At 43.5% G+C, this 27712-nt stretch overlaps 4 protein-coding genes, 1 long non-coding RNA gene and 1 pseudogene across 6 annotated transcripts; 2 read left to right on the forward strand and 4 right to left on the reverse strand.

The window, feature by feature from the left end:
* Window positions 1-1292: 1292 nt before the first annotated feature.
* LOC147988372 (uncharacterized) lies at window positions 1293-3425 on the reverse strand. Its single transcript, XR_015616665.1, has 3 exons — window positions 1956-3425; window positions 1790-1847; window positions 1293-1702 (listed from the first exon to the last, which is right to left on the reverse strand). It is a non-coding gene; the product is annotated as an uncharacterized LOC147988372 (long non-coding RNA).
* Window positions 3426-3431: 6 nt separating this feature from the next.
* On the forward strand, window positions 3432-3812 carry LOC147988373 (glutathione S-transferase 1 pseudogene; annotated as a pseudogene).
* A 956-nt stretch (window positions 3813-4768) lies between these two features.
* On the reverse strand, window positions 4769-5797 carry LOC147988374 (SSUH2-like protein). The gene is made up of 4 exons (XM_087544049.1): window positions 5483-5797; window positions 5308-5367; window positions 5156-5202; window positions 4769-4991 (listed from the first exon to the last, which is right to left on the reverse strand). The coding sequence occupies exons 1-4, from the start codon at window positions 5657-5659 to the stop codon at window positions 4904-4906; spliced, it is 372 nt and encodes a 123-aa protein (XP_087400175.1). The 5' UTR covers window positions 5660-5797; the 3' UTR covers window positions 4769-4903.
* Window positions 5798-5950: 153 nt separating this feature from the next.
* Window positions 5951-11352, reverse strand: PFI (tubulin folding cofactor E / Pfifferling (PFI)). Of its 2 annotated transcripts, none has more exons than XM_087544044.1 (15): window positions 10964-11352; window positions 10563-10733; window positions 9752-9798; window positions 9123-9269; window positions 8951-9025; window positions 8571-8680; window positions 8361-8488; window positions 8151-8212; window positions 7940-8047; window positions 7826-7860; window positions 7527-7595; window positions 6838-6929; window positions 6682-6758; window positions 6394-6471; window positions 5951-6212 (listed from the first exon to the last, which is right to left on the reverse strand). In XM_087544044.1, exons 1-15 carry the CDS (start codon window positions 11271-11273, stop codon window positions 6114-6116), a joined length of 1608 nt encoding a protein of 535 aa, XP_087400170.1. In that variant the 5' UTR covers window positions 11274-11352; the 3' UTR covers window positions 5951-6113. The 2 variants fall into 2 exon arrangements, with proteins under 2 accessions (XP_087400170.1, XP_087400165.1); XM_087544039.1 differs by having other exon boundaries at window positions 5951-6215.
* Window positions 11353-13743: 2391 nt separating this feature from the next.
* On the forward strand, window positions 13744-17816 carry LOC125542503 (ras-related protein RABD1). The gene is made up of 8 exons (XM_048705563.2): window positions 13744-13954; window positions 14057-14129; window positions 14238-14285; window positions 14401-14448; window positions 15876-15947; window positions 16228-16383; window positions 16770-16873; window positions 17388-17816. Exons 1-8 carry the CDS (start codon window positions 13938-13940, stop codon window positions 17485-17487), a joined length of 618 nt encoding a protein of 205 aa, XP_048561520.1. The 5' UTR covers window positions 13744-13937; the 3' UTR covers window positions 17488-17816.
* Window positions 17817-21333: 3517 nt separating this feature from the next.
* LOC125542495 (ras-related protein RABA2a) lies at window positions 21334-23495 on the reverse strand. Its single transcript, XM_048705551.2, has 2 exons — window positions 23129-23495; window positions 21334-21974 (listed from the first exon to the last, which is right to left on the reverse strand). Exons 1-2 carry the CDS (start codon window positions 23306-23308, stop codon window positions 21483-21485), a joined length of 672 nt encoding a protein of 223 aa, XP_048561508.2. The 5' UTR covers window positions 23309-23495; the 3' UTR covers window positions 21334-21482.
* Between the last annotated feature and the right edge of the window lie 4217 nt (window positions 23496-27712).

Below are 27712 nucleotides of genomic sequence, written 5' to 3' on the forward strand. Positions count from 1 at the left end.
TCTCCTATTTTTTTTTCTTCTTCCTCTTCTTTTTTTATCCTCTTCTTCCTCTCATGTTCGAGAGGATCGCCGAGGGGTCGGGAGGTTGCCTAGTGTCAAAGGAGGAAGGTTATACATACATAGAGTCATGGGCCAGGTGCTGTGATTGCTGCTCTGCTCCTCGAAAGGATTAATGCCATCCGCGCTTAAAGCAAACCATACATTCCTTGGGTCCTTTGCAAACTCATCCCAGTACTTTCTCTCGATTTTTCTCCACTGCGACCCGTCAGCGGGTGCTCTCAACTTCCCATCTTTCTTTCGGTTCTCACTGCGCCATCGCATCAACTTGGCATGCTCTTCGTTTCTGAACAGACGTTTCAACCGTGGTATTATAGGAGCATACCACATCACCTTCGCAGGAACCCTCTTCCTGAGGGGCTCGCCGTCAACATCACCAGGGTCATCTCGTCTGATCTTATACCGCAATGCACCGCATACCGGGCATGCATTCAGATCCTTGTATGCACCGCGGTAGAGGATGCAGTCATTAGGGCATGCATGTATCTTCTCCACCTCCAATCCTAGAGGGCATACGACCTTCTTTGCTGCGTATGTACTGTCGGGCAATTCGTTATCCTTTGGAAGCTTCTTCTTCAATATTTTCAGTAGCTTCTCAAATCCTTTGTCAACCACAGCATTCTCTGCCTTCCACTGCAGCAATTCCAGTACGGTACCGAGCTTTGTGTTGCCATCTTCGCAATTGGGGTATAACCCTTTTTTGTGATCCTCTAACATGCGATCGAACTTCAGCTTCTCCTTTTGACTTTCGCATTGCGTCCTTGCATCGACAATGACCCGGCGGAGATCATCATCATCGGGCACATCGTCTGGTTCCTCTTGATCTTCAGCAACTTCACCCGTTGCAGCATCATTGGGCACATCGTCCGGTTCCTCTTGATCTTCACCAGCTCCCCCCGTTGCAGCATCACCGTATTCAGGGGGCACATAGTTGTCATCGTACTCTTCTTCTTCGCCGTCTGCCATCATAACCCCTATTTCTCCGTGCCTCGTGCAAACATTATAGTGTGGCATGAAACCCTTGTAAAGCAGGTGGGAGTGAAGGATTTTCCGGTTAGAGTAAGACCTCGTATTCCCACATTGAGTGCATGGACAACACATAAAACCATTCTGCTTGTTTGCCTCAGCCGCATCGAGAAACTCATGCACGCCCTTAATGTACTCGCGGGTGTGTCTGTCACCGTACATCCATTGCTGGTTCATCTGCGTGCATTATATATAATTAAGTGTCCAAATTAATAGAATTTCATCATCACATTAAAACCAAAGTGCATACATAGTTCTCATCTAACAACATATAGCTCTCCAGAGCATCTAATTAATTAAACCATACATTGAAACTATGTAAAACATTTCAATGCGAAAACAAATGCGATCATAATCGCAACCAAGGTAACAATTGATCCAACGGCATAATGATACCAAGCCTCGGTATGAATGGCATATTTTCTAATCTTTCTAATCTTCAAGCGCATTGCATCCATCTTGATCTTGTGATCATCGACGACATCCCCAACATGCAACTCCAATATCATCTTCTCCTTCTCAATTTTTTTATTTTTTCCTTCAACAAATTGTTTTCTTCTTCAACTAAATTTAACCTCTCGACAATAGGGTCGGTTGGCATTTCCGATTCACATACATCCTACATAAATAAAATCTATGTCACGTTGGTCGGCATAATTTTCATAAACAATAAATGAATCAATAGTTATAAAGATAATATATATACCACATCCGAATCATAGACAGGACGAGGACCGACGGGGGCAGATACCAAAACCATCGCACTATATAAGATGCAATAATAAAAGTAAGAAAATAATACAAGTATCTATGTAAACATATAAGTAAGAATATTTTTCCTTTCAGAAAGAAGATAAGAACAAGAGGCTCACCACGGTGGTGCCGGCGATGAGCTCGGCGCGGGTGATCGACGGCGGTGAAGACGGGGACGGAGCGTGACGGACCGCTAAACCTAGACAAATATTATGGAAAATGGAGCTTGGAGGTCGAGCTTGGAGAGGAGAAAGCTTAAGTTGTGTGGCTCGGGCATTCCATCGAACACCTTGTGTGCATAGGAGGTGAGCTAGAGCACCACCAAGCCCTCTCCCCCTCGACCAGAGAAAAACAGAGCACTGGGGTGCTCTGCTCGCGAGCGAGGGGTATATATAGGCACCTCATTGGTCCCGATTGATGACATGAGCCGGGACAACCGGGACCAATGGTGGTGGGCCAGGAGCGAGGCCCATTGGTCCCGGTTCATCCCACCAACCGGGACCAAAAGGTCCAGATGAACTGGGACCAATGGCCCACGTGGCCCGGCCGGCCCCTTGGGCTCACGAACCGGGACCAATGCCCATATTGATCCCGGTTCTGGACTGAACCGGGACTAATGGGCTGACCCGGCCTGGACCAAAGCCTTGTTTTCTACTAGTGTATATACTAACCTTGTGAAGCCATCCATTTCAGGTCCTCTACATGGCAGCACCACAGCATGTCAGCATTTGCTAGATAAATATGTACCCCTTGAAAAGTATATACTCCATATAAAAACCCTCCTGATGGAACATGGACGCATATTTTGACCAAGTTTGCGGTTCTAAGCTTGCAACCTCTACTATAGTAAGATGAAGAGAATACTATTCTATGCTATCAGTCAACCAGGGAGACACATCAGTTGAGGTGAAGACAGAGATATATTTTGGCATAGGAAGAGGGAAACCAGCCGGCCGGAAGAAGAGCAGCGGACATGGCCGCCGCCGTGAAGGTGTACGGGGCGGCCAGGTCTTGGAACATAGTCAGGGTGCTCTTGATCCTGGAGGAGGTAGTGTCTAATCAACATCTAGCTGAATTTCAATCCGCTGCCAGTCAGATTTCCATCCTTAGTAACATGTAAGACCAGTTAGTAACACAACGATCGTCGAGATTGAAGGGGTCGACCAGATAAAAATTCTGAATACAGACTGAAATATCAGCTAGCTGGAAGATCGCAAGGGTGTCATTTTACATTGAGCGTTGATGTTGCTGATTAGCTGCTAAGTGGTACTCCCTCCGTTCCAAAATAGATGACTCAACTTTGTATAAGGTTAGTACAAAGTTGGATCATCTATTTTGGAACAGAGGGAGTACATGTGTGTGTGGTTTTTCTCTTTTCACAGCCATTTGGTCAGGTACCTGTCTTGGAGGATGGTGATTTCTGCCTCTGGGGTAAGAAACTTCATGAGCAAATTTTCTGCTGAAATCAAACATGTTTCAAGCCTTGCTTTCTCACCGCATATATTGCAGAGTCGCGCGCGAGCACTAAATATGTATGCCGCAAGTACAAACCGGAGCTTCTCGGGGTCGGCAACCAGGAGCTGGAGGGATCAGCAATGGTGGACATGTGGATGGAGGTGGAGGCTCACCATTACAGCCCTATAATGGATGCTATCCTCATGGAGGTCAGGATCCGGCCGATCTTTGGGCAAAGAGTAGACGAGAGCGCTGTGGAGGGCAACATCGAGAAGCTAAAGAAGGTGCTGGAGGTGTACGAGTCGAGGCTGTCGAGCTCCAGGTACCTGGCTGGTGATTTCATCAGCCTCACGGACCTCAACCATGTGTCCACCATGTTGTGCCTAGGAGTCACTGCATATGGGTCGGTTCTCGACTCGTACCTACGTGTGAGGGCATGGTGGGATGGACTTAGGGCCAGGCCGGCCGTGAGGAGGGTGTCTGGCCTAATGAATCCATCCGTGAAGAATGATCTGAAATGATTTAGTTGGCAGCTTGTTTAGTATTTTTGGGGACAAGGAAGTTATATTACGTTGCCCAAGGTATGTCTTATGGGTGTTGGAAGTTCATAAGCATCGCTCTTTGATTTCCATCTTTTGATTTGTGGTCAATTTTTAATAATTTGTTCGACTATGTGTGTTGTGCGGCTTACTACTATGCTTGTGATTTCTTATGGTGTATGGGACAATGTGATATTCTTAGCTTTGTTGATCATGGATCTATGTATCTTTCTGATTTTGGCATCTGGATCTATATATTCTTAGCAATTCTATCGACCAAGCTAGAATACATAAACTTGTTATCATTTTACGGATTTATCCATAGTATTTCTCAGATGAACTTCATGGGCAAGATTTTCTGTTGAAATTGAACATGTTATGGAAGGCCCACCAGGCAGCCACTGCAACGGGCGCAAACCCGCGACGACACATTGGTGCCATGTAGCTAAGTGTGCAAAGGGACTGCCTGCACCCTCATATGAGCACCACCTGTCGCCCTGTTACCAGGTTTTTTCAAAGAATATGCTTACAAAAAAATGAACATATTCCAAAAAAATACTTACAACATATGTATACTCCAAAGAACTAGCCATGGACAATGGTGCGTGGAAGCTTACTATCCATGTGCCAGAACCATGGGTTGGTTACGAGATCTTATGGGTTTCAACTCTATCCTACCCCAACTTGTTTGGGACTAAAGACTTTGTTGTTGTTGTATATGTACACTCCAAATTCAAAAGCATCCAAACCAGTCAATACGCGCGGAAACCAATTGATTTCCTCACAACACACTGTTTGGCTGGCACTATACTGCTGGTTCTCAAAACGATTATGAACTCCCTCAGTCCCATAATATAAGAGGGTTTTTTACACTACTAGTGTCACAAACGCTTTATTATGGGACGGAGGGAGTACCATATTCGGTTTTTGACACTCCGTTTGGCGATTGTGTATAATAATTACTGCTAGATGATAGTAACAAATTCACACAAAGTTAACCATGGTAAATATGGCATTTGGAAAGTGTATCTGTCTGCCATTGCCATGGATGCAAGGATGGATGGAAGTTTCTTCTATCTCTCCCCTCTCTGCTCAGGCGTGAGGCCTCCCTTGCCACAGGTGGGGCACTTCCTCATCCCAAACCCCTGGCAGTCAAAGCACCTGAACCATATCCCATAATTAATACCAGCAGTTTAGCCACACAAACACTAACAAATGGTATTCCTACCACAATAAATATATCATATCATCATGGCTTAACATTTCTCTTTTTAATTAATTAATCAGGAAAAAATCTCTTTTAATAATCAGAAGAAGAAACGTACTTCCATCTCTCGAAGATGTTGCCGTTCTTCTTGTTCCTGCCAGTGCCCTGCATCCATCAACAAATCAGCCAATTAGTTACCTTGCTCCAGTGAAAAATACCTTTAGAAGACAAGACATGCTTGGCAGCAGCAGGCAGAAAAACTGGTCTTGCCTTGCAGCCTTCACATTCCACTGCACCCTTCCCCTTGCATGTCTTGCAGCCTGCGGCTACCTGAACAACAGAAGAAGACGATGGTTTCTCAGCAGCACTTGCAATCTCGAGGCAGCACGGCTAGAAACAGCTTCGTTCAAGAAGAAGAACTGAAAGATTTGTGAGATTCACATACCAGTTTCGCCCCAGACTTCGACGCCATGGCCGGAAGCGTCCTGGTCTTGGTCGTCACAGGCTGCCGCCACAAGAAGCTGTGATTCACAACGGCAGATGCTTTCAGGGAGATGGCAGGCTCCATGGCTGCTGCTGCTGCTGCTTGCCTCGAAAACCTGCAAGCTGCAGCCCTATGCATGCAGTCCAATACAGGAGGTAAACTACCCTCAGAGTGCCATGAAGTTGTATCTAAGTTAAGCCTCTGAAGAAGAGACAAAGGAGGACAGTGACTTGGAAGTTTTGGAGCCACAGAAAGAAAGAAATGTGAGCTGCATTATTTGTGTTGTGAGCTCCCCTGGCCATATGATGAGGATAAGGATGAAGCTGATTTTCTCTCTGCGCTTACTTCGGCCTTACCTGAAGACAACAAAGCGCTACAGAGACCGTATCTCTGCTCTCGACAGCAGATCTAGAAAATACAGCATCTCACTTGTGTAAACAAATATGAGATGAAAACAGAATACACTCACACGAAGAAGTTCATGTTTTCTCTAACAAATGAACAGGAGGAGAGTGGCTCTCTTAAAGTGATATTAGTCTGTGGTATCCATGCACACAAATACATGTATTCTTTCTTTTGTCCCAGCAGATGACTAGCTTTCTTCATCGACAGTAATGGTTGCTCCCGTGCCTATCCCAAGTTCCACAAGCGAAGCCGTCTCTTCTTCCAGTAGTTGTGGTAGTGGGCATCCCTGCTAAAAAACAAGCAATGACTCAACAAGAATCTACTACCAAATATTGGCATATTCATAAGTAAATTCTTTTGAGACGCCAAAGCAGTGCTTTTTTCCATGATTGCACTCTCATACATTAACAATAGAGCTCCCGAAGTATGATTGTTGGAGGAGACTAGAGAAAAATGATATGCCATACCTCTTCCTCAAGAAACAATCTCAGTTTGATGTCCTTCAGTTTAAAGAAGCTCTCGCACAATGATTTCAGCTTCCCAACCTACACAGACATTGGCAGTTAAAACGTCGAATGGAACAAAGTGCTGTAGCATCTCATAACCAGCTTAAGAATAGAGCAGCAGATACAGATTGGCAGCCCACTTTACGTACGTTGCCAAAAGGGAGATCAGAAGAATGATCGTCATCACTATAAGTAGTACGAATACGTGCCAGAGGGAGCAAAAAAAAAGGATTACCAGGAAATACTTACAGTAGTTGCAGGGGGCAGTTTCTTTGTCAATGGTTGCTTCTCACCCATGGATGGCCCCACACATTTCAAGGTGATACCTGCATGAAGGATAGAAAAATTCCCAGTCAATTCATGTAGCCATATTATTGTCCAATTTATGTAGTTCAAGATCATTACTTATAAGCCCAGAGGCCATCTTTTGTGGGCCTGACGTCCTTGAAGTTGGCTTCTCATCCTCAATGCCATGAAAGGCCTTCAGTTCAGCAAACCTGCATTAACAATTATGTGCTGCCTAAGTATAATCAATTAATTACTGTTGATCCAAAAATCAGGAATCTTGCAGAAGTAATCAAATTGGCAAGCAATGCCACAAAACACAAATACATGTCAGCGATAAGCAAACCATATAGTCCTAATTGACTAACAAGTGAAACATAACACTTTACAGTCAGTTAATGTTACAAAAGTATTCTTCTCATGAGAGAAGATAAAATCATACAAGTACTCCTCTAGTTAGAGAGGTCACTGCATTAGGGTGATATTGCAACATCAACCTTCTGAGATGAACATGGGAACACCATTTGAGCAATTGAATTTTCTATTTGGATTAAAAGAATGATCAAACAGTATCACCAAAGAGCTAGCTATGGACAGGGGTGCGTGGAAGCTTGCTATCCATGTGCCAGAGCCATGAGTTGGTTGCGAGATCTTATGGGTTTCACCTCTAGCCTACCCCAACTTGTTTGGGACTAAAGGCTTTGTTGTTGTTGTTGTTGTTGTTGATTAAAAGAATGATCAAATCAATGGATTATCTCCTCGATGGATCCTGTAGTGCTAAAAATGGAGTCGAATTTTGACAAACTTACCTAGGGTGTAACTGTTTGAGCACTTCTGGGTCATTTGATTCTGCTTTTCCCATAACAAGGCGAATGTATCTACAATGTTATATCACAAGTAACAGAATTATGAAGATGGGCAAACCATATTTATTTAAAGATGTGTGATATTAAAGAGGCCTTCTCAGAACACCAGAAGAAAATTGAGGGTAGACACAGAGAAAAACAGAAATATGGTCCCGCCAACCAACTTAAGATGACTACTAGCCAGCCATACACGATCTGAGAAGGTAATAATTTACAGGGAAGGGCAAAAGGGATTAACTGACCGTATTTCTGCTTCCCTCCGTTCACGTGCACTTACCTAGAAAAAGAATGACATATTAAGGATGCAATGTATTGCTACATATATGCTGAAGAGCACCCAGAGAAACAGCAATTACCTCACTGCCATTTAGTATTTTAACATTTCCTAGTCGAGCAACAAGCACAAATCGAGGAGCACCACCCTTGGCAGGATCAGCTATAGGATTATCAGAAATCCTGACGTCCTTCCAGAAAAAACATATTTCAGTGTAGCCGTGTCGATTTATAATTACGCAGCGATACCAAAGTAAAAAAAATAGAAGGATAATTCCTTGGAAACTAGCTCACCATTAAACTTGGAAAGAGGTTAAGTGAATCCACAGAAGGAAAGTCTTCTATTTCATTAGATCCTGAGGCATTTAAATGTCACCATTAGCACAACATTTCTGTTTCTACTTGAACAGCACAGAAGGCAATACTTTGTTAGAACAGGGTATTGTCTTACAATCTTAGTTTTGTGAAGTATGGGAATACAGAAAAAGGCAAGCGCGAAAATACCTAATAAAAGGACTTGCAATTTTTCGAAGGCCGGAACAGATACATCACCAAGAGGCCCTGATGATGGAAGATTAGACGGGTATCTTACATGCTTTATCTTGTTCTTGTTCAAATGGAGCTGTTCCAAGCTGCGAGTCACAAGATCCAAATGAAAGAAATGCTGAAGTAGCAGTAACTTAAGTACAAAAGCTTCAATTTTTATACTTGTACCTTCTTAAATAAGAAAGTTTCACCATTTCATCCCATGAAACAATGTGATTGTCTTCCAAATTTAAGAGCCGCAGTGTATCGAAACCTTGCACAAATTTTCCAACTGGGGTCTGGAGAAGATGGTAAAATACAGTTAGTCCTCAAATATTGTTTAATGCACACTTTGCTGAAGGAATAAAATTATGAACTACAAACTTTGGGAATGGTTATCCATTTAAAATGCAGCACATTGGCAATGAACTGGCAGAAAGCTTCCAAAAGCATTTATTAGGTACTGAGGTGTTTTGCTCTTTTCTTTGGATACAGATGAGATGAAGAACAAGAAAATAGCAATTTTATGTAAAGCACATAAGAACAGAAGTACGAGGAGAAATGCTAACCGTGATTATGTTCAGCTTGTTCCATATTAGGTGGAGGTCAGTGAGACATGCAAATGGAACTTTAAGCTTTTCAATCTGTTCCACATAAGTCAGCATCAAACTTCTAGTGTGATTGATGATTTGATATCGACTGATAATATTTCAAGTAGTCCGCATGCAGCATAGCACATACCAGTTCCCAGGTTACACCACAGTTGTTGAGAACCAAAACACGAATATTCTTCAGCAATGGACTTTCTACAAAGTCATTCTCCATGGTATTGTTTGTCAGATCGAGAACTTCCAGAGATGGCAGAGCTTGACACAGAGAGAATATATCCTGAGAAAAATCCAAACAGTTTAGGAACATTCCAGAAGATACATGGCATTAACATTAGCGGCAAAAAAATCATAGATAATGGAAAGTGACATGTACTGTCAACTCAGAAAAAGTACTAAAGGTGTTCTGAACTGATGTAATAACAATGAACATGGACAGCATTAACACAAGGACATACTGATATGTGACAGCAGAACTAACACTAATATGTTATCACAAGAATTAGTAATAACTCAAGCTTATTGGTGATGAAATTTGGCAGCACCACATACCAGTTACTCATCTCTTGCATTCTTCATGACATAGCACGGTCAAATTTTAAAATAAAAATCAAATGGAATGAGAAAACAAACAGGTAAAGAATTTCTGTCTGCTTCAATTTTATTTAGTTGCATATCTTATCTCCATACTAGTTAAGAATTGCAAAAGGTCGTAGTTCAAATCAAATCTATGAAAGTATGCTTCAAAAAAGGGGTACATACTTGCCACTGAGAAATGAGATTTCCTGTTAAATCAAGTTGCCTGAGATCTGAAACAAGCAAAACAATTAGCCAGGACACTCATGAAAATGGGATGCTGATTATAGACATTGTATGCACGCTTGACAAGCTTTCAGTCTCAAATAAATTATTAGTAAAATTGTTGGTTCTCATGCATTTAGGAAATTCAGACCACTTCCAAACAGAGTAAGGTGTGTCCTAAGAGCTAGCATACGGGTTTTCAGTTGAAAGTTACGACAGGTATAGGTCCCTTTTGTTTTTACATTTCGAATTGCTTACTTACTAAGCCTTTTGTCCCAGACAAGTTGGGGTAGGCTAGATATGAAACCCTTTCACAAGGACTTCCCAGGAGGTCACCCATCCTAGTACTACTCTCGCCCAAATGGGTTTCATACCCAAAGGACTGGCTAGTTTTTACGTTGGCTCGCCAAGCCTATCACAACCCTTAGATATGAAACCCTTTCACGAGGACTTCCCAGGAGGTCACCCATCCTAGCACTACTCTTGCTCAAATGGGTTTCATACCCATGGGACTGGCTAGTTTTTACGTTGGCTCGCCAAGCCTATCACAACCCTCCTCCTTTACCCGGGCTTGGGACCATCTGTTCTGTTATCTCCCATGACGGAAGGCACTGAATGCACTACATATGGAATCTTGATGAACAAAACATGATACATTGTTGATTGTCCTACCAAACAGAGCAATCAAAACAAGAAATTCAGGTGGTTTGCCGTGCATCACTCGGGGCAAGTCAAAGACACAAAGCAAGGATTCTAAAATTAGTACACTTACTTGGAACCAACCCCTGTAGTTCCTCTGGCGATCCGGCGGAGCTTACTCCCATGAATGAAACAGACGCACACAGCAGCTCATCAAAGTTCTTCAGCTTGTCCCGGACCTTGTTCGTCCCGACCAATTCCACCGATACGCGCTTCTGGCTCGTCGAGAACACGTACATTTCATCTGAACACGACAGAGCATGCGTAAGGAGGTGTCATTGTCAATGTACAAGATCCAACTACAGCCGGAAACAAATTCATTTTCACTTGATGATTACTCAGGAACAATAATAAACTGGTTGGGATCTTACGCCGGCTCGCCAACAAAGACAGGATTATCAACATGATAGATGCTCAACTGACTGTCTTCGAAGCTAGCGGCATAAAAATCCTATTTTGAATGTATGGACGCACCTTCCTCCTCCTTGGTGAAGTCGTCGACGCGGTAGCGGAGGCGGAGCGCGTCGGGGAGCGCGATCCCGGCGCTGAGTGCGGAGGGGCGCGCGAAGGAGGCGGAGCGGTCGCCCGCGGCGGCGAAGTAGCGGCGGCCGGCGAGCGAGCCGTCGTGGCGGCCGCCGGCGCCGCCGTCCCAGTCGACGCCCACCCAGTCGCCAGAGTGGCCGTCGACGGGGCCCAGGTAGCGCACCGTGCCGGAGCGGCGCGGGTCGCCCGCCGCGTGCACGCGCTGGCCCAGCCGGAACCCGGCGGCGCCGGCAGCGGCCATGTGGGCGTGATGCGGAGAGGGAGTGGAACTGGATCGGAGGGAGGAGAGCAGAGAGCGATGTGCCACTGACCAGGGTGGACCCACCCACGACTCGTTTGAGTAGTACTCCCTCGTTGCATATATCCTCCCTCTGTCCGAAATTACTTGCTGTAGAAATGAATATTTGCATGCATTCTGAAGATGTAAATCGCATAGTCACAACCTCGCCAACAATCTCTAATTTTGTGGAGAAAAAAGTGAATGATCCTTTTGTGCGGTTAGAACCTATTTTGTGTTGCCTCCATTTTTTTGGGCAATCCTTTCAAGTCAGTAAAGACCTCTATCTATGCTGAGCTCCATCCACGAGGAGGTGTTGGGGACGAGGTCTCATCGGCGACGCAGTTGCTGCCCATCTTGGCGTCAATGATGGGATTGCCGCACAGCTTAGCATCCGCCAGGCCGGTTTCGTGCTTCCTCCAGCGTCGGCGTTTCAACGAAGCGCTCATTTCAGTGTCGACTGGTCAGAATAGATTGTGCATGCCTCCTTCTCTACTACCTGTACGATGACTGCAATAACAAACCACATGCATTAATTTTCATGCTAGAACCTAATACGCTTATGATATCGGGGAGGAAGGAGTACTCTTTGAGGCCAACGGAGAGATTGGCCAGAGGTGGCACAGGAGGGCGTGTGTGGAGCCTCGGGTAGGAGAGTAGGGGAGGTGGATGAGCCGGTTCGGTGGATGGTCGCTAGAGCAGGGGCGGATGATGTCGAGCAGAGACGATGGATGTCAGAGCTGAGGCGTCGGAGAGCCGAGCCACGCGACCATGGGCAGCAGATAACAACTTTCTTTGACATGTACAGATTTATAGAGGTAATTTTGGGAGAAGAACGTCTTTCAGAGAGAATATATGTACAGATTTATAGAGGTAATTTTGGGATAACCAAAAAAACTGACAATGTAATAAACGGTTTGACTCACATAATTTCTTTGACATGTAACCATAGTGCTATTTCGGCAAGTTGACTTTTATTACTAGTATATTGGCATGTTTGATTTTCATCGGTGGTATTTTGGCTATTCTCTCGTACTATTTTCCTATCAATGAAATTTAAACTATGCAAATGGTAAAAGAAATGTTATAACTACTATTTAGAATCGTTAATGCAAATAAGTATTTTAAAATATAAAAATAATAAGTCTTACAACTGTATACTTTGTGATGGAAGAGTAATTGCTGGAAAAACTTGCTTGGTTAATAAATTTGTAAAATGTGCATTTTGAAACAGAAGCCGCAAATTGGTTACAAGATGTGTGTGTGTCCCATCAACAAACCCTCTAAAACTCAAAAGGTTATAGTGTTTAAACTGGTTGAAATTCATTTGTAGTGATGTCAAAAAAAAATTATGTCTACCAAAAGCACTAGCGTATCAAAAACGTTTCACACTACATAAAAGAGTGTGGTTGTTATAAAATTAACAACCAATTAATAAGTGCTTAACACATACACAAAATGGTTATCAACGCATACGAAAAACACAACACAATATACAATCAAAATAATTAGCCTTGTGCTCTAAAAAGCGCCAAGGATTATTTTTTTATAACAAGGAAAATGCTTCACTACTCTTCGTTAGCCTCTATGCCAACCTCTCTCATGTCTCGTCCGTTCTAATTCATATCTAAAAGTATCTACATCTAAGGTGTCATTTTTGTTTTTAATAATATTCAACGTACCATAAACATGCTCTGTTCAATTGGTATTGACATAACCATCCAAGTATAGCACTTATTTCTATTTGTCATCCCTCGTTTGTCCCCTGGCTCCCGCTTCTGGTGTTACCATAGAAGTTGTCGCTTTAGACATCAAACATCGACACATTCTTCAAAATGTTGCTTTTGACCATTATTTTTTTATTATACCATATTATAAAAGTTTTATAATATTGTAACTTAAGAAGACACTTCTCAAACAAGTCCATATGTAAGATTCTCAACTATCCAATCCCAATATCAGCAATCAAAATTGTAAGGGTTTCATCGTCCAGTTCACAGTAATTCGCCCATGAATCTTGATTCATCTTCAGTTGTTTTGTAAACACCGACGACCCAAATTTACTATGACAGTTGTGCGTCTCGTCAACCAATCTATGTTATTAGGCAAAAATAATAGCCCACCGAAATCAGACCATCACATGTACTACTGATTAGACAATGTGATACCTACACTAATATCGACTATCTAACAACACTTGGTAAACCACGATACTACTTACGCGATCGAATCGAAACGCATTAACTGTGTACCATCACAACAAAATTGAAAGATAAACAACTCTCCTTTTTTGTAAAGACAAATAAAGGCTAAAAACTCTTTATTTTATAGCCAAAGAAAAGAGAAGAAAAAGAGGAAATGTGAAGACAACTTTTGCACTCTTTGTGCACCGCTTGATTGATTCGCCGCTAAGCCATCCCAACCCCCCTCCCCCTCACGCGTCCTCCGTCGGCCATGGCGGCATATAAGCGGACCAAAGACAAGAAAAGGCGGAGACTTCTCTCGCCCGATTCCCCTTGCTTCTCCCCTCTTTCTTCTCCCCCTGATCTGGAGCAGACGCCACCTCTTCCTGATCCCCTCTAGGAGCGCTCCGCCCCCGAATCTGCCGGAACCCAGCCGACGCCGGCCATGAGCTCCTCCGAGTAGTAAGTCCCCGCCGCCGCCGCCGCCGCCGATCTTTCTTTTCACCGTCAGTTTCTTTTTTTGGTCCGGGCGGGTGATTGATTGGTGTGCGTGGGCTGCTGCAGCGACTACCTCTTCAAGCTGCTCCTCATCGGCGACTCCTCCGTCGGCAAGTCCTGCCTCCTCCTCCGCTTCGCCGTGAGAAACCCGATCCCCTTCCGCCTTCTCCGGCCGGGGGAAACCTCCTAGTGTCTCTTTCTTTTGGGGGGAAATTTATGAGGTTTGATCGATTGGTCCCTTTTGCAGGACGATGCGTACGTCGACACCTACATCAGTACCATCGGCGTTGATTTCGTAAGTACAGCAAAGGATCCCCTTTTCCTGTGATTGATGGAGCTCCATTAAGTAGCTGCTGCAAGTACGGGCTTCTGACTGAATTTGGTTAACCTTTTCCATGAACGTGTCGCAGAAAATCCGGACCGTCGAGCTCGATGGCAAGTCGGTGAAGCTGCAGATTGTGAGTTTCAGTTTACATGAATTTTGCTGGTGCCAATTCATTTGTTTGGTAGCTCTGTTATCTGTTAATATTTGGGATATGGTGCTTGGATTCATTCTCACTTCATATAAATCATATACAAGGGTGGGTGGGTGGGAATTGGTGGGACTTGCTGTGCTAGATCTTGGTGTTAGGTTGTTACATGGATTGCTTTATCCAAAATGGTTGGTACCAACTCTGCAAGTTAATCAGGGGCTTCTGGTTTGTTTGCTCGACACATTGTCCCGACAATACTCAATATGGTTTGGCTGGCGGTTTCTGGTTCTTAACTATATTTAAGCTCCCCCAATGGTGGAACCAGGGAAACTGTGGGGATAATTACGGTACTATAATTGTGGGGGGAATGCAGTGACACCTAGCAAAATATACCATCTGTCGAGCATGCCCTGGATTCAGCAATTGACGTAACTCCGTTAAGCTGCGGCGCACCTTTTTTTAGCTGATTTTATTGGGGAGGCTGGCACTTACGTGGAAAATTAAATGGCCTGGTTTATCCTGTATTATGGCCTGTCGTTGATAACGCTGCACCAACTAAAGCTCGTAGTTGTTTGGAGAGGAATTGCTTTATATTATAAGGGAGATCTTTTATGATAAACCCCTGTGTGTACATCACCGAACATATATTGGGCCAGTGTACTCCTCAATTAATTAATTACTGTACAACTTAGACTGTACATGCTTGCTAAGCAGTCATAATTGCAAGTAATTGGAAGCTATCGCGTTGATTGGGTACCAACACTGCAAGTTAATTAACGGTTTCTGATTTATGCATTGTCCCAACAAAACTCAAGGGATTGGATGGCATTTTTTTTATTAATCTGTGTTAAATTTGTCCCAGTGGTGGAACCAGGGAGGTGACAATAATTTCAGTATTAAACTGTGGGGGAAAGCAGACACGTAGAATTAATGGACCATCTGTGCAGCATTCCTTGAGCTCAACAATTGCTGTAACTCCGTTGAGCTGTCGGCGTGCCTTTTTTAGCTGATTTTCATTAGGGGGGCAGATATTTCCTTGGAAAATAAAATGGCCTGGTTGGTCTTGTATTATCGCCTGTCGTTGTTGATAAGGTTGCACCAACTAAAGCCCTTATTTGTTTCAAGAGGAGTTGCTTTATATTTAAGGGAGGTCTTTTATGATAAACCCTGTGCGTGTACATCACCGAACATAAATTGGGCCACTGTACTCGCTGAGTAATTACTTACTGTGCAACTTAGACTGTACATGCTTGCTAAGCGGTCATAATTACAAACAATTGGAAGCTATCGCGTTGATGGTTAGTTGTTAGTTGAGACTTGATGTGTTAGGTCAGCATTGCTTTACAAAATCTACCTGTGTTCATTCAATCCTCCGGTTGTTGTAATGTAATGATGGTCTGTTCCTTGTTCAGTGGGACACAGCAGGCCAGGAAAGGTTCAGGACAATAACAAGCAGTTACTACCGGGGAGCGCATGGAATCATTGTAAGCCCTCATGGACACCCATAGTACTGTTTATCCCGATCTTTTTTACACTTGCGGTTTTTTTTTTTTGGAGTTGTTTTACTCCTCATATGCAGTAACACAGTAATACTCTAAAGATCGTTTGAATTGTTTCACAATTTCACTCTAGTCATTATTGAACTGAACTTATTCATTTTCGCTCCCCATTGGTTATTATGCTTTGTCACTCAGGAACGAGGATCTACATTTTTATAAAATTACCACGGTGTTAATACTTAATACTCCTCACTACACTTTTCAGATCGTATATGACGTGACAGATAGGGAAAGCTTCAACAATGTCAAGCAGTGGTTGAGTGAGATCGATAGGTATGCGAGTGACAGTGTGTGCAAGCTTCTAGTCGGGAACAAATGTGATTTGGTTGATAGTAAGGTTGTCGATACAGAGGAGGCCAAGGTAAAAACCCTTCTCTCTTTTTTGGCCCCATTGACAATATTAGCCATACAGTCCAAATGACAACAAATTCCTGCGACCATGCTACAGTTCTAATGTCAGTTACTCAATTTCACAGCTTTCTGTTATCAACATTTAGAAAATAATGTGATTTCTTTTGTGTTGGCTAAAATACCCAACCGTGATTTTAGTTTGAGCATACATGGAACAATGTGTCTCTAGTTGCCACAATAAAACAATAACCACCATGAATCTGTTGATAAATTGACATGCTTCTTTATTCTTCTTGATACTCCTCTTCTTAATGCAGTTCCGATCTATGCTATTCATCAGGACAATTACTCCGAATATGGTAATCAAGTGGCTAACATATCTATGATGAATTTCAGGCTTTTGCAGAATCGCTGGGAATGAATTTTCTTGAGACAAGTGCAAAGGAATCCATCAATGTGGAGACAGCTTTCTTAACCATGTCATCAGAAATCAAGAACAAGTAAGCCAAGAAATGCTCACTTTTAGAGGCCCTTTTTCTTGCCAGGTTCTCTGTTACCACTGATAGGTCATCAAATGAGCTGTATGCTTGTGGAAAGAAAAGCTCTGGGAATTCCGTAATTATATTTTCACTACTGGTTTTTAAAATATGATAACTCAATGCTCATATTTTGCTTGGGCTCTGCATCATCAAGAGAGACCGGGAGAGCAATAAATCATTGCTTTTCTGAAGAAAATTCGACAGCAAGAGCAACAATGAACAACAGCTCCTCAAAACACTTCCCATGGGAGCTTTCATTACTTCGATTCTTTGACAATGATATCGCTTCAGTTTATATAGATATTCACATCAGTTTCCCTGAGGGCTAAATGCAGATCATACAGTTCTCTCCTCTTATCGTTACTTTAGGCACCTTTAAAAAAAATCTTATGTGCATGCTTACCATGTGATAGTCTCGCCTTCTGTTCGAGTGATGGATCCTAGCTGACTACTGAGCTTTTTTACTTGCTTGCAGGATGGCGAGCCAACCTGCGGCGGAGAGGAAATCGACGGTCCATGTTCACATGAAAGGGCAGCCCATACAGCAGCAGAACAGCAGCTGCTGCTCCTCATAAGCTCAGCAAGTCGAGCAGTGAATTGGATATACTGAATACAGAATTTGTATACAACAGAGCGTGTGTTAATACTTACTGTTTAATATACTTGTCACAGTTTGAGCTTGTTCTGCAATCTCATTAGCCATTACTTCGTCAGTGTTTTAGGCGCATTTGATGGATCTTAGGTTACAAAAATTGCATGAAAATATGGTTAATCCAAGTTTGTCAGTCATCCTGTCATCTTTCAGAAAAGGACCATATATTGTTGCTGATTATCTGGAGTTTGTCTTTAGTCATTACTTTGTAACAGAAATTGTATGAAATTATCTGCAGTTCGGTGTTTGTCACTTCTTTGGAACGTTGGAAGCTGACTGCTGTACTCCCTCTGCCCCAAAATATAACATCATTTTTCACACTATGATAGTGTAAAAAATGATCTTAATATAACATCATTTTTCACACTATGATAGTGTCAAAAATGATCTTATATTTTGGGATGGAGGGAGTAACTCCTAAAATGGACAAGAGGCCAGGAACATTTGGCTGACATGTAAACCAATGAAATTTGACATGTCATATAGCATATGTGAGTCTCAGGTGTAACAAGGCAGGATATCTATTTGTGAATATAGGGAATACAGATAGTTATTTACCCCAAACCACCATACTTGGGGCTAGGGTAACAACTTAATACCACGTAGGCAGGACACAAGGAACCACCAACTCTGTGCCTAACGACTAACACAGAGCATTGATTGTCTGATTTGCTTGCAATAACAGGGAAACTGACAGGTTGGGCCCACTCGTCGGGCCAACGTGGCAGAGACTAAATGCAAAACAAACTTTGACTAAATGAGGTAGCACAACAGATATTACAAATGCAAAATTCAAAACAAAACTTTGACTAAATGAGGTAGCACAACAGATACTACAAATGCACAACAGATATTACTAAAACTTTGACTAAATGCAAAATTCAAATATTACAAACTTGATGAACTTTTTTCTAATTCGATGAATTTTTTGTTAAATCCGCTGAAGTTTTTTCAAAATTGATGAACTTTATTTCAGATTCGGTGAACTTTTTTCAAATTCGATGAACTTTTTTCAACTCGATGAACTTTTTTCAGATTCGATGAACTTTTTTCAAATTTGATGAACTTTCTTTTGGAGGGCAGGCCCGGCGCAGTGGTGGGGTCCTCCCCACTTGTGCCAAGAGGTCCTGAGTTCGAACCAGCCTCTATGCATTGTACTTTGCAGGGTCTGTCCTTTTTTGATGAACTTTCTTTCAGATTCGATGAATTTTTTTCAAAATCGATGAACTTTTATTAAATATCAATTTGTTTTTTTTTCATTTTTTTGAGTTTTTTCTTTTAAATTCGTCAACCTTTTTTTAAGTAGTGAACTTTTTTTTTGTGAATGATTTTTTAAATCCCCATTTTTTCAAAAAACTTACACCTTTTTTTTTGAACAGTCAGTGTTCATCCGGCCAGACCGGTCAATTGGCGAGACATTTTCCCATATTAGTGAACTTGTTATCTTTCAAATACCGTTGCTGAAATAGTTCTTAAGTAGTGTGCGCTGCAATCAATCACTAGTAGGCGAATGGTGCAGTGGTATCCATTCTCTTGCGTGAGAGGTGCGGTCTGAGCCTGAGTTCGACTCCTCCTCATGTTGAACTACATGATATGTCGAACTCCTGACGCTAGAGTCAATGCCACACACGTTAAACAACTCGACCAAGAACAGTTTGTTGACTGCAGTACCAAATATCACTACAAACATTAGACATATAGTACTATTATATATCCGCTATAAATTATTGAATACAAAAATATAAATTTGAAAAGGCATTCACAAAAACCACGAATTGATAGAAATCAAAATTTGAAAAGGTTTGTACCAATTGAAAAAGTTCGCAAAAATGGAAAAAGTTCATCGAATTTGAAAAAATGTTCACCGAATGTCAAAAAGGTTCACCAAATTTAAAAAAGTTCACCGATTCTAAAAAAAGTTCATCCAGCTTAAAAAAAGTTCATCAAATCTGAAAAAAGTTCATCAATTTGAAAAAAGTTCATCGGATTTGGAAAAAGTTCATCGATTTAGAAGAAAAAGTAAATCGTTTTGAAAAAAGTTCACTGATTTCGAAAAAGTCCATCAATTTCGAAAAAAGTTCATCGATTTGGAGAAAAAAATTAAAAATAAATGAAAAAAGTTCATCAAATTTCAAAAATAAGTTAATCAATTTAGAAAAAGGTTCATAAAGTTTAAAAAAAGTTCACGAGTTTCGAAAAAATTAGTTCATGGATTTGAAAAGAAGTTCATCTATTTGAAAAAAAAACAATTACGAATTTGGAAAAAGAAAAGGACAGGGAAAAAGGAAAAAGAGGAAAAACGTGAATGTTATTACACCTGTTGAGGCGGTCGGGTTGTTTTGAGGTTGATCATTGGTAACCCACGACGCGGGATCCGAATCCTAGCTTGCGTGAAATTTTTGCAGTTTTCTTTAGCAAAAAGAGTAGAAACCGCCGCCTGCAGCGCTAAATAGGAATTGCCCTAGAGGCCTCGCAGACCGTTTTCTGTGTGTGTTTTTTCTTTCAAGTTTTTCCTAATTTTTTTACTTTTCTTTTTACTTATCCTTTTCCCATTTTTTAAATTTATTTTTTCCTTTTTATTCTAAAATTGATAAAAATTATTGAAATTTTGGGAATTTTGTTAAAATTAAAACATTTTTTAAAATTGTGAACACTTATTGAATTCATGGACATTTTTTAAATCATGATTTGTTTTTGAAATTCAAAAATAGTTTTTCAATGGACACACATTTTTTAAATCAAAAACATTTTATGAATTTGGGTAACAGTTTTGTAATTCACAAACAGTTTTTAATTCGATTTATTAAAATACTGGTGAATATTTTCCAAAGTCATGAACATTGTATGAAATCCGAACAGTTTGCAAATTCGTGAATTTTTTTTGTGAATTCATGAACAGTTTTTGAAATTAAGAATATTTTTTGAAATCTTGTTCTTATTCACTCAGCCATCAAGTTCTTATTGACGCGGACAATGTAACAGATAGAGGCGAACCACAATGCGGGATACTCGATGGTGGCAGCTCCTATACTAGATGAATGTCTAAGCTTATGGGGGGGGGGGGGGGGTTCTATTGAACATTGTGTTTAGAGAATCAAATATGGTTGCTCATGAGCTAGCTAAGTTTGGGAACTGTAATCCACCGGTTGTATGGTCGGATACACCCCCTAGTTTTATTATCACACTTTTAGCAGATGATAAGTGTTATTTGAGTTAATAAAGTTAGCCATGAAAGCCTTTCGGTCAAAAAAACTTGGCAAAAAAATGACAGATGCGCAATAGCAAGCTAGAGAAGTCTTTCACTTTGAGTACAAAATTTGCACGAGGTGCCATTAACCTTTGGGCAACTGGTCTTTCATTGTTACCAAGGGCACTTACGTGCACTGAGATACTCTCAATAGAAAATTCTTTATTTTTTTGTGGGTTACTCTCAGTAGAATATTTGAATATGGTTCCCGTGATATCTGGTTGAGTGCTGGGAAGCTGGAAGATCCATCAAGGGTACTCCGTATATTTTAAAAAGTACTACCTCTGTACCAAAATACAAGACATTTTTACAATTCAACTTGAACTTTAGGTAACAGAAATTATATGAAAATATGGCCTCAACTTTGTCAATCATATCTTGTCATCTTCTTTTTGTTGATTCGGTGGAGTTTTTCTTTTTGGCACTTTTCTGGAAGCTTGACAGCCGACTGATGGAACTCAAAATGGACAAGAGGCCAGAAACATATCATACAGACAACGATCTTTTTCTTTTGCTGATATGTAAACCAATGAAGTTGATATATCATATAGTAACTGAATATATGTGAGTTTCAGGTAGGTGGATATCTGACAAAATGAATCAACAAGGCTCATAAAACTCAAAAAACAACCGTCACATAACATACATCTGCTGGGCATCATCCGTCCATCCTAAGCTGAGCAGCATTGCTTCTTCTCACCGCCATTGTCGGCGGCGGCGGCGACATTGATGGTCTTCCCTTCCTTGACCCCAGCAGCCCCTGCCCTGTCCTCCTCGGAGGCCACGGCCTTCTTGCTGACGGTGCGGTAGATGTCGCCGAGGATGAGCTGGAAGGCCTCCTCGACGTTCATGGCCTCGAGTGCGGACGTCTCGATGTAGGACAGCCCCTCGGCCTCGGCGTATCCCCCCGCGTCGTCGGTGGTGACGGCCCGGAGGTCCTTGAGGTCGGTCTTGTTGCCGACGAGCATGATCCGGATGTTTGCGTCGGCGTGGTCGCGCAGCTCCTTGAGCCACCGGCTGATGTTCTCGAAGGTGGTGGGCTTGGTGACGTCATAGACAAGCACCGCCCCGAGCGCGCCCCGGTAGTAGGCGCTCGTGATGGCCCGGTACCGCTCCTGCCCCGCCGTGTCCCAGATCTGCGCCTTGATGATCTTCTCCTCCACCTGCAAACAAAGTCCATATTAAGAACATGTCAGTTTCAGAGAAAATGTTTTTTTTTTCTTTGAAAAGGAGGACCATCCCCAGCCTCTACATCATTACGATGCAATTTTGTCATGATCTTGCCAAGTTTCAGAGGAAATGTGCAGCTTGGAATAAGATAACAGCAGACTTTGTCATGATCATGGTACACCTCTGTCTATCAGCCTGTTGCTACATACTTACACCTCTGTCTAAACAAGGGGCAGAAAGACAAGTTGACAGCGCCACTTGGTCTGCCAGCTACTGAACCGAGTGTGACACTCTCTGAAGTTGAAGTTGAAGTTGATTATAGTACTAGAGTTAGCACTAATCAATGGCGGTGCAAGTTTATCAGATGACCAAGCACGCAGCTGGCATCTAGTCACCATCCAAATCCAAACCAGCAAGCACAAGGATAGGCACGACACGACCGATCAAACTACATGTCGCACGGCTGATTTCCGCCCGAAGCAAGCAACCCGAACACGGCCGGGTTATTAGGATCTCAGCAGGAAAGACAGAGCTTTACTACATACTTCCTCTCCTCTGGAAACTAATATAAGAGCGTTTAGATCACTAAAGTAGTAATCCAAACGTTCTTATATTCGTTTACGGAGGGAGTGCTACATACCTGTCATTTTCCCCTTTGCAATGTTAGCCTTCCAACATGGACGCCTTTCCCCCTTCTGGTATGTTTTAAGATACGAAAGTACAGAACCCTCTAAAGCGCCAGCGTTGAGCTGGTTGTGAAACTGAAACTTTGGAATTAAAGGAAATCCTAGCTACAGTGGTTAATTTCTGTGAGGCTGAGCACTGTAGCAAGCAAGGAAGCAGGCAGGAGCTATGGCGTGGAAACTAGTAGCAGTAAAGTGAAACAAGGTGATATGGTAGATCTGGCTGCCATGGCACGGTGGAAATCCTCAGGCATCTCGGCTCTGAATCTGTCCCCGCAGCGATGGGTTTACTAGCAGCTCCTGCGCATGGCAGCAACGATCTGGATCTGGGGCGCAGGGAGGAAGGAAACAAGCCGCGGGTCCGAGGAGGGAGGGGGAACCCCGACTGATCCATCGGATCTACTAGCAGCAAGCAAAGCAAGGAATGAAATCGACTACCTACCGGGACGGGGGTGGGAACTCACGTGGAGGGTGCGGGTGGCGAACTCGACGCCGATGGTGGACTTGGACTCGAGGCAGAACTCGTTGCGGGTGAAGCGGGACAGCAGGTTGGACTTCCCCACGCCCGAGTCGCCGATCAGCACCACCTTGAACAGGTAGTCGTACTCCTCCTCCCCGCGACCGCTGCGCCCCCCGCCCGCCATTGCCGGATCCCCTCTGCTGCCTTGCTTGCCTGCCTGGGATCTCTGCTACTGGTGAGCAACAGCTCTGCTCTGCTCAGCGAGGGAGGGAGGGGGAGAGCGTACTCTTTACTTCTCTACTGCGCTACTGTACTCTACTCTACTGCCTCCAGTCAAGTGCCAGTACATCTCCCCGCAGCTGGCTGGATCTGCTCTGCTGGATGGCTGAACGCCTGTACCCCACTCTACTCTCTCAGCGTCAAATTTACTAAATGACCCTTAAGGGCAGCTCCAACACGGTGACCCAAAGGGACGTTCACTTTTCGTCCATTTGGATTCTCAAAATAGACAGCGGACATGGTCGATGCATCCAACGGTGCTGCCCCACTTGATGGGATGTCCGCATCGCGCTCCTCGACCTCGTCAACACTGATCCGGCGCTTGATGGAGCAGACGAGCAACGCTTGCCTCTATGCTCTGACGGGCATGGACGCCTTGTCACCGGCTCGGCCTACGCCCTGTCGCGCCTGGGTGGGGTTCGGGCTCCCCACGCGGAGTTCATCTGGGGCACGCGTGCGCCCTCGCGGGTCCGGTTCTTCGGATGGCTCCTGGTGTAGCGTCACATCCACACGCGAGATGTCCTGCTACGGAAGACCATTGTCTAGGTGGATGAAGCTGGATGCCCAGTCCACGCGACGGCAATGGAGACGGCTGGCCATCTGGTCTTTGCTTGTCCGTTCGCCCGCTCATTGTGGCAAAGGGTGGGTGTCAACATCGAGGCGGGGGCGCCCAGAGTGGATACCCCTGCATGCCCTAGACGTCAGTCCCGCGGTTGGGGCCACCTTGCCTGACATCTTTATTCTCCTGTGCTGCTGGCAGCTCTGGAAACACAGGAACTCTGTGGTGTTCCGGGTCCTGCCGCCCTCCCTTGTCTGCACTCTGGGCTGCTGCCGTGAGAATGCCTGATGACCCACAAGTATAGGGGATCTATCGTAGTCCTTTCGATAAGTAAGAGTGTCGAACCCAACGAGGAGCAGAAGGAAATGATAAGCGGTTTTCAGCAAGGTATTCTCTGTAAGCACTGAAATTATCGGTAACAGATAGTTTTGTGATAAGGTAATTGGTAACGAGTAACAAGTAACAAGTGTAAATAAAGTGTAGCAAGATGGCCCAATCCTTTTTGTAGCAAAGGACAACGTCAAGCTAGTTTTCATCACGTTCATATGATTCGCGTTCGGTACTTTGATAATTTGATATGTGGGTGGACCGGTGCTTGGGTGTTGTCCTTACTTGGACAAGCATCCCACTTATGACTAACCCCCATTGCAAGCATCCATAGCTAGAACAGAAGTATTAAGGTAAACCTAACCATAGCATGAAACATATGGATCCAAATCAGTCCCTTACGAAGCAACACATAAACTAGGGTTTAAACTTCTGTCACTCTAGCAACCCATCATCTACTTATTACTTCCCAATGCCTCCCTCTAGGCCCAAACAATGGTGAAGTATCATGTAGTCGACATTCACATGACACCACTAGAGGGATGACAACATACATCTCATCAAAATATCGAACGAATACCAAATTCACATGACTACCAATAGCAAGACTTCTCCCATGTCCTCAGGAACAAACGTAACTACTCACAAAGCATATTCATGTTCATAATCAGAGGGGTATTAATATGCATAATGAATCTGAACATATGATCTTCCACCAAGTAAACCAACTAGCTGTTGGGGAACGTAGCAGAAATTCAAAATTTTCCTACGTATCACCAAGATCTATCTATGGAGAAACCAGCAACGAGGGGAAGGAGAGTGCATCTACATACCCTTGTAGATCACTAAGCGGAAGCGTTCAAGTGAACGGGTTGATGGAGTCGTACTCGTCGTGATCCAAATCACCGATGATCCTAGTGCCGAACGGACGGCACCTCCGCGTTCAACACACGTACAGCCCGGTGACGTCTCCCATGCCTTGATCCAGCAAGGAGAGAGGGAGAGGTTGAGGAAGACTCCATCCAGCAGCAGCACAACGGCGTGGTGATGATGGAGGAGCGTGGCTATCCTGCAGGGCTTCGCCAAGCACCACAGAAGAGGAGAAGGACTTGGGAGAGAGGGAGGGGCTGCACCAAAGGCATAAGGGGGTGTCTCAAGAGGCCCTCCTACCATCACTATATATAGGGAGTCCAAGGGGGGGTGCGCCAGCCCTAGGAGATCCAATCTCCTAGGGGGGCGGCGGCCAGGGGAGGTTTCCCTCCCCCCAAAGGCACCTAGGAGGTGCCTTACCCCCTTGGGACTCTTCCTTAGGGTTCCCCCTTCACCCTAGGCGCATGGGCCATAAGGGAAGTGGCGCCCCAGCCCACTTTGGGCTGGATCCCTTCCCACTTCAGCCCATGGGACCCTCCGGGATAGGTGGCCCCACCCGGTGGGCCCCCGGGACCCTTCCGGTGGTCCCGGTACAATACCGATGACCCCGAAACTTGTCCCAATGGCCGAAATAGGACTTCCTATATATTAATCTTTACCTCCGGACCATTCCGGAACTCCTCGTGACATCCGAGATCTCATCCGGGACTCCGAACAACATTCGGTAACCACATAAAAACTTCCTTTATAACCCTAGCGTCATCGAACCTTAAGTGTGTAGACCCTACGGGTTCGGGAGACATGCAGACATGACCGAGACGTTCTCCGGTCAATAACCAACAGCAGGATCTGGATACCCATGTTGGCTCCCACATGTTCCACGATGATCTCATCGGATGAACCACGATGTCAAGGACTTAATCAATCCCGTATACAATTCCCTTTGTCTATCGGTATGCTACTTGCCCGAGATTCGATCGTCGGAATCCAATACCTAGTTCAATCTCGTTACCGGCAAGTCTCTTTACTCGTTCCGTAACACATCATCTTGTGATCAACTCCTTGGTCACATTGCGCATATGATGATGTCCTACCGAGTGGGCCCAGAGATACCTCTCCGCTTACACGGAGTGACAAATCCCAGTCTCGATTCGTGCCAACCCAACAGACACTTTCGGAGATACCTGTAGTGCACCTTTATAATCACCCAGTTATGTTGTGACGTTTGGTACACCCAAAGCACTCCTACGGTATCCGGGAGTTGCACAATCTCATGGTCTAAGGAAATGATACTTGACATTAGAAAAGCTTTAGCATACGAACTACACGATCTTTGTGCTAGGCTTAGGATTGGGTCTTGTCCATCACATCATTCTCCTAATGATGTGATCCCGTTATCAACGACATCCAATGTCCATGGTCAGGAAACCGTAACCATCTATTGATCAACGAGCTAGTCAACTAGAGGCTCACTAGGGACATGGTGTTGTCTATGTATCCACACATGTATCTGAGTTTCCTATCAATACAATTATAGCATGGATAATAAACGATTATCATGAACAAGGAAATATAATAAAAACTAATTTATTATTGCCTCTAGAGCATATTTCCAACAGTCTCCCACTTGCACTAGAGTCAATAATCTAGTTCACATCGCCATGTGATTAATACTCACAGGTCACATCGCCATGTAACCAACATCCAAAGAGTTTACTAGAGTCAATAATCTAGTTCACATCACTATGTGATTAACACTCAATGAGTTCTGGGTTTGATCATGTTGCTTGTGAGAGAGGTTTTAGTCAACGGGTCTGAACCTTTCAGATCCGCGTGTGCTTTACAAATCTCTATGTCATCTCCTAGATGTAGCTACCACGTTCTATTTGGAGCTATTCCAAATAACTGTTCTACTTGGAGTTATTCTAAATTGTTGCTCCATTATACGTATCCGGTATCTCTATCGGAGCTATCCGGATAGGTGTTAAGCTTGCATCGACGTAACCCTTTACGACGAACTCTTTTACCACCTCCATAATCGAGAAAAATTCCTTAGTCCACTAGTTACTAAGGATAACTTTGACCGCTGTACTGTGATCCATTCTTGGATCACTCTTGTACCCCTTGACTGACTCATGGCAAGGCACACTTCAGGTGCGGTACTCAGCATAGCATACTGTAGAGCCTATGTCTTAAGCATAGGGGACGACCTTCGTCCTTTCTATTCTGCCGTGGTCGAGCTTTAAGTCTTAACTTCATACCTTACAACTCAGGCAAGAACTCCTTCTTTGACTGATCCATCTTGAACACCTTCAAGATCATGACAAGGTATGTGCTCATTTGAAAGTACCATTAAGCGTTTTGATCTATTCTTATAGATCTTGATGCTCAATGTTCAAGTAGCTTAATCCAGGCTTTCCATTGAAAAACACTTTCCAAATAACCCTATATGCTTTCCAGAAATTCTACGTCATTTCTGATTAAAAATATGTTAACAACATATACTCATCAGAAATTCTATAGTGCTCCCACTCACTTCTTTGGAAATACAAG

Source organism: Triticum urartu, chromosome 1A (genome assembly GCF_056163025.1).
Source record: "Triticum urartu cultivar PI428250 chromosome 1A, HENAU_Tu73, whole genome shotgun sequence".
NCBI lineage: Eukaryota > Viridiplantae > Streptophyta > Magnoliopsida > Poales > Poaceae > Triticum > Triticum urartu.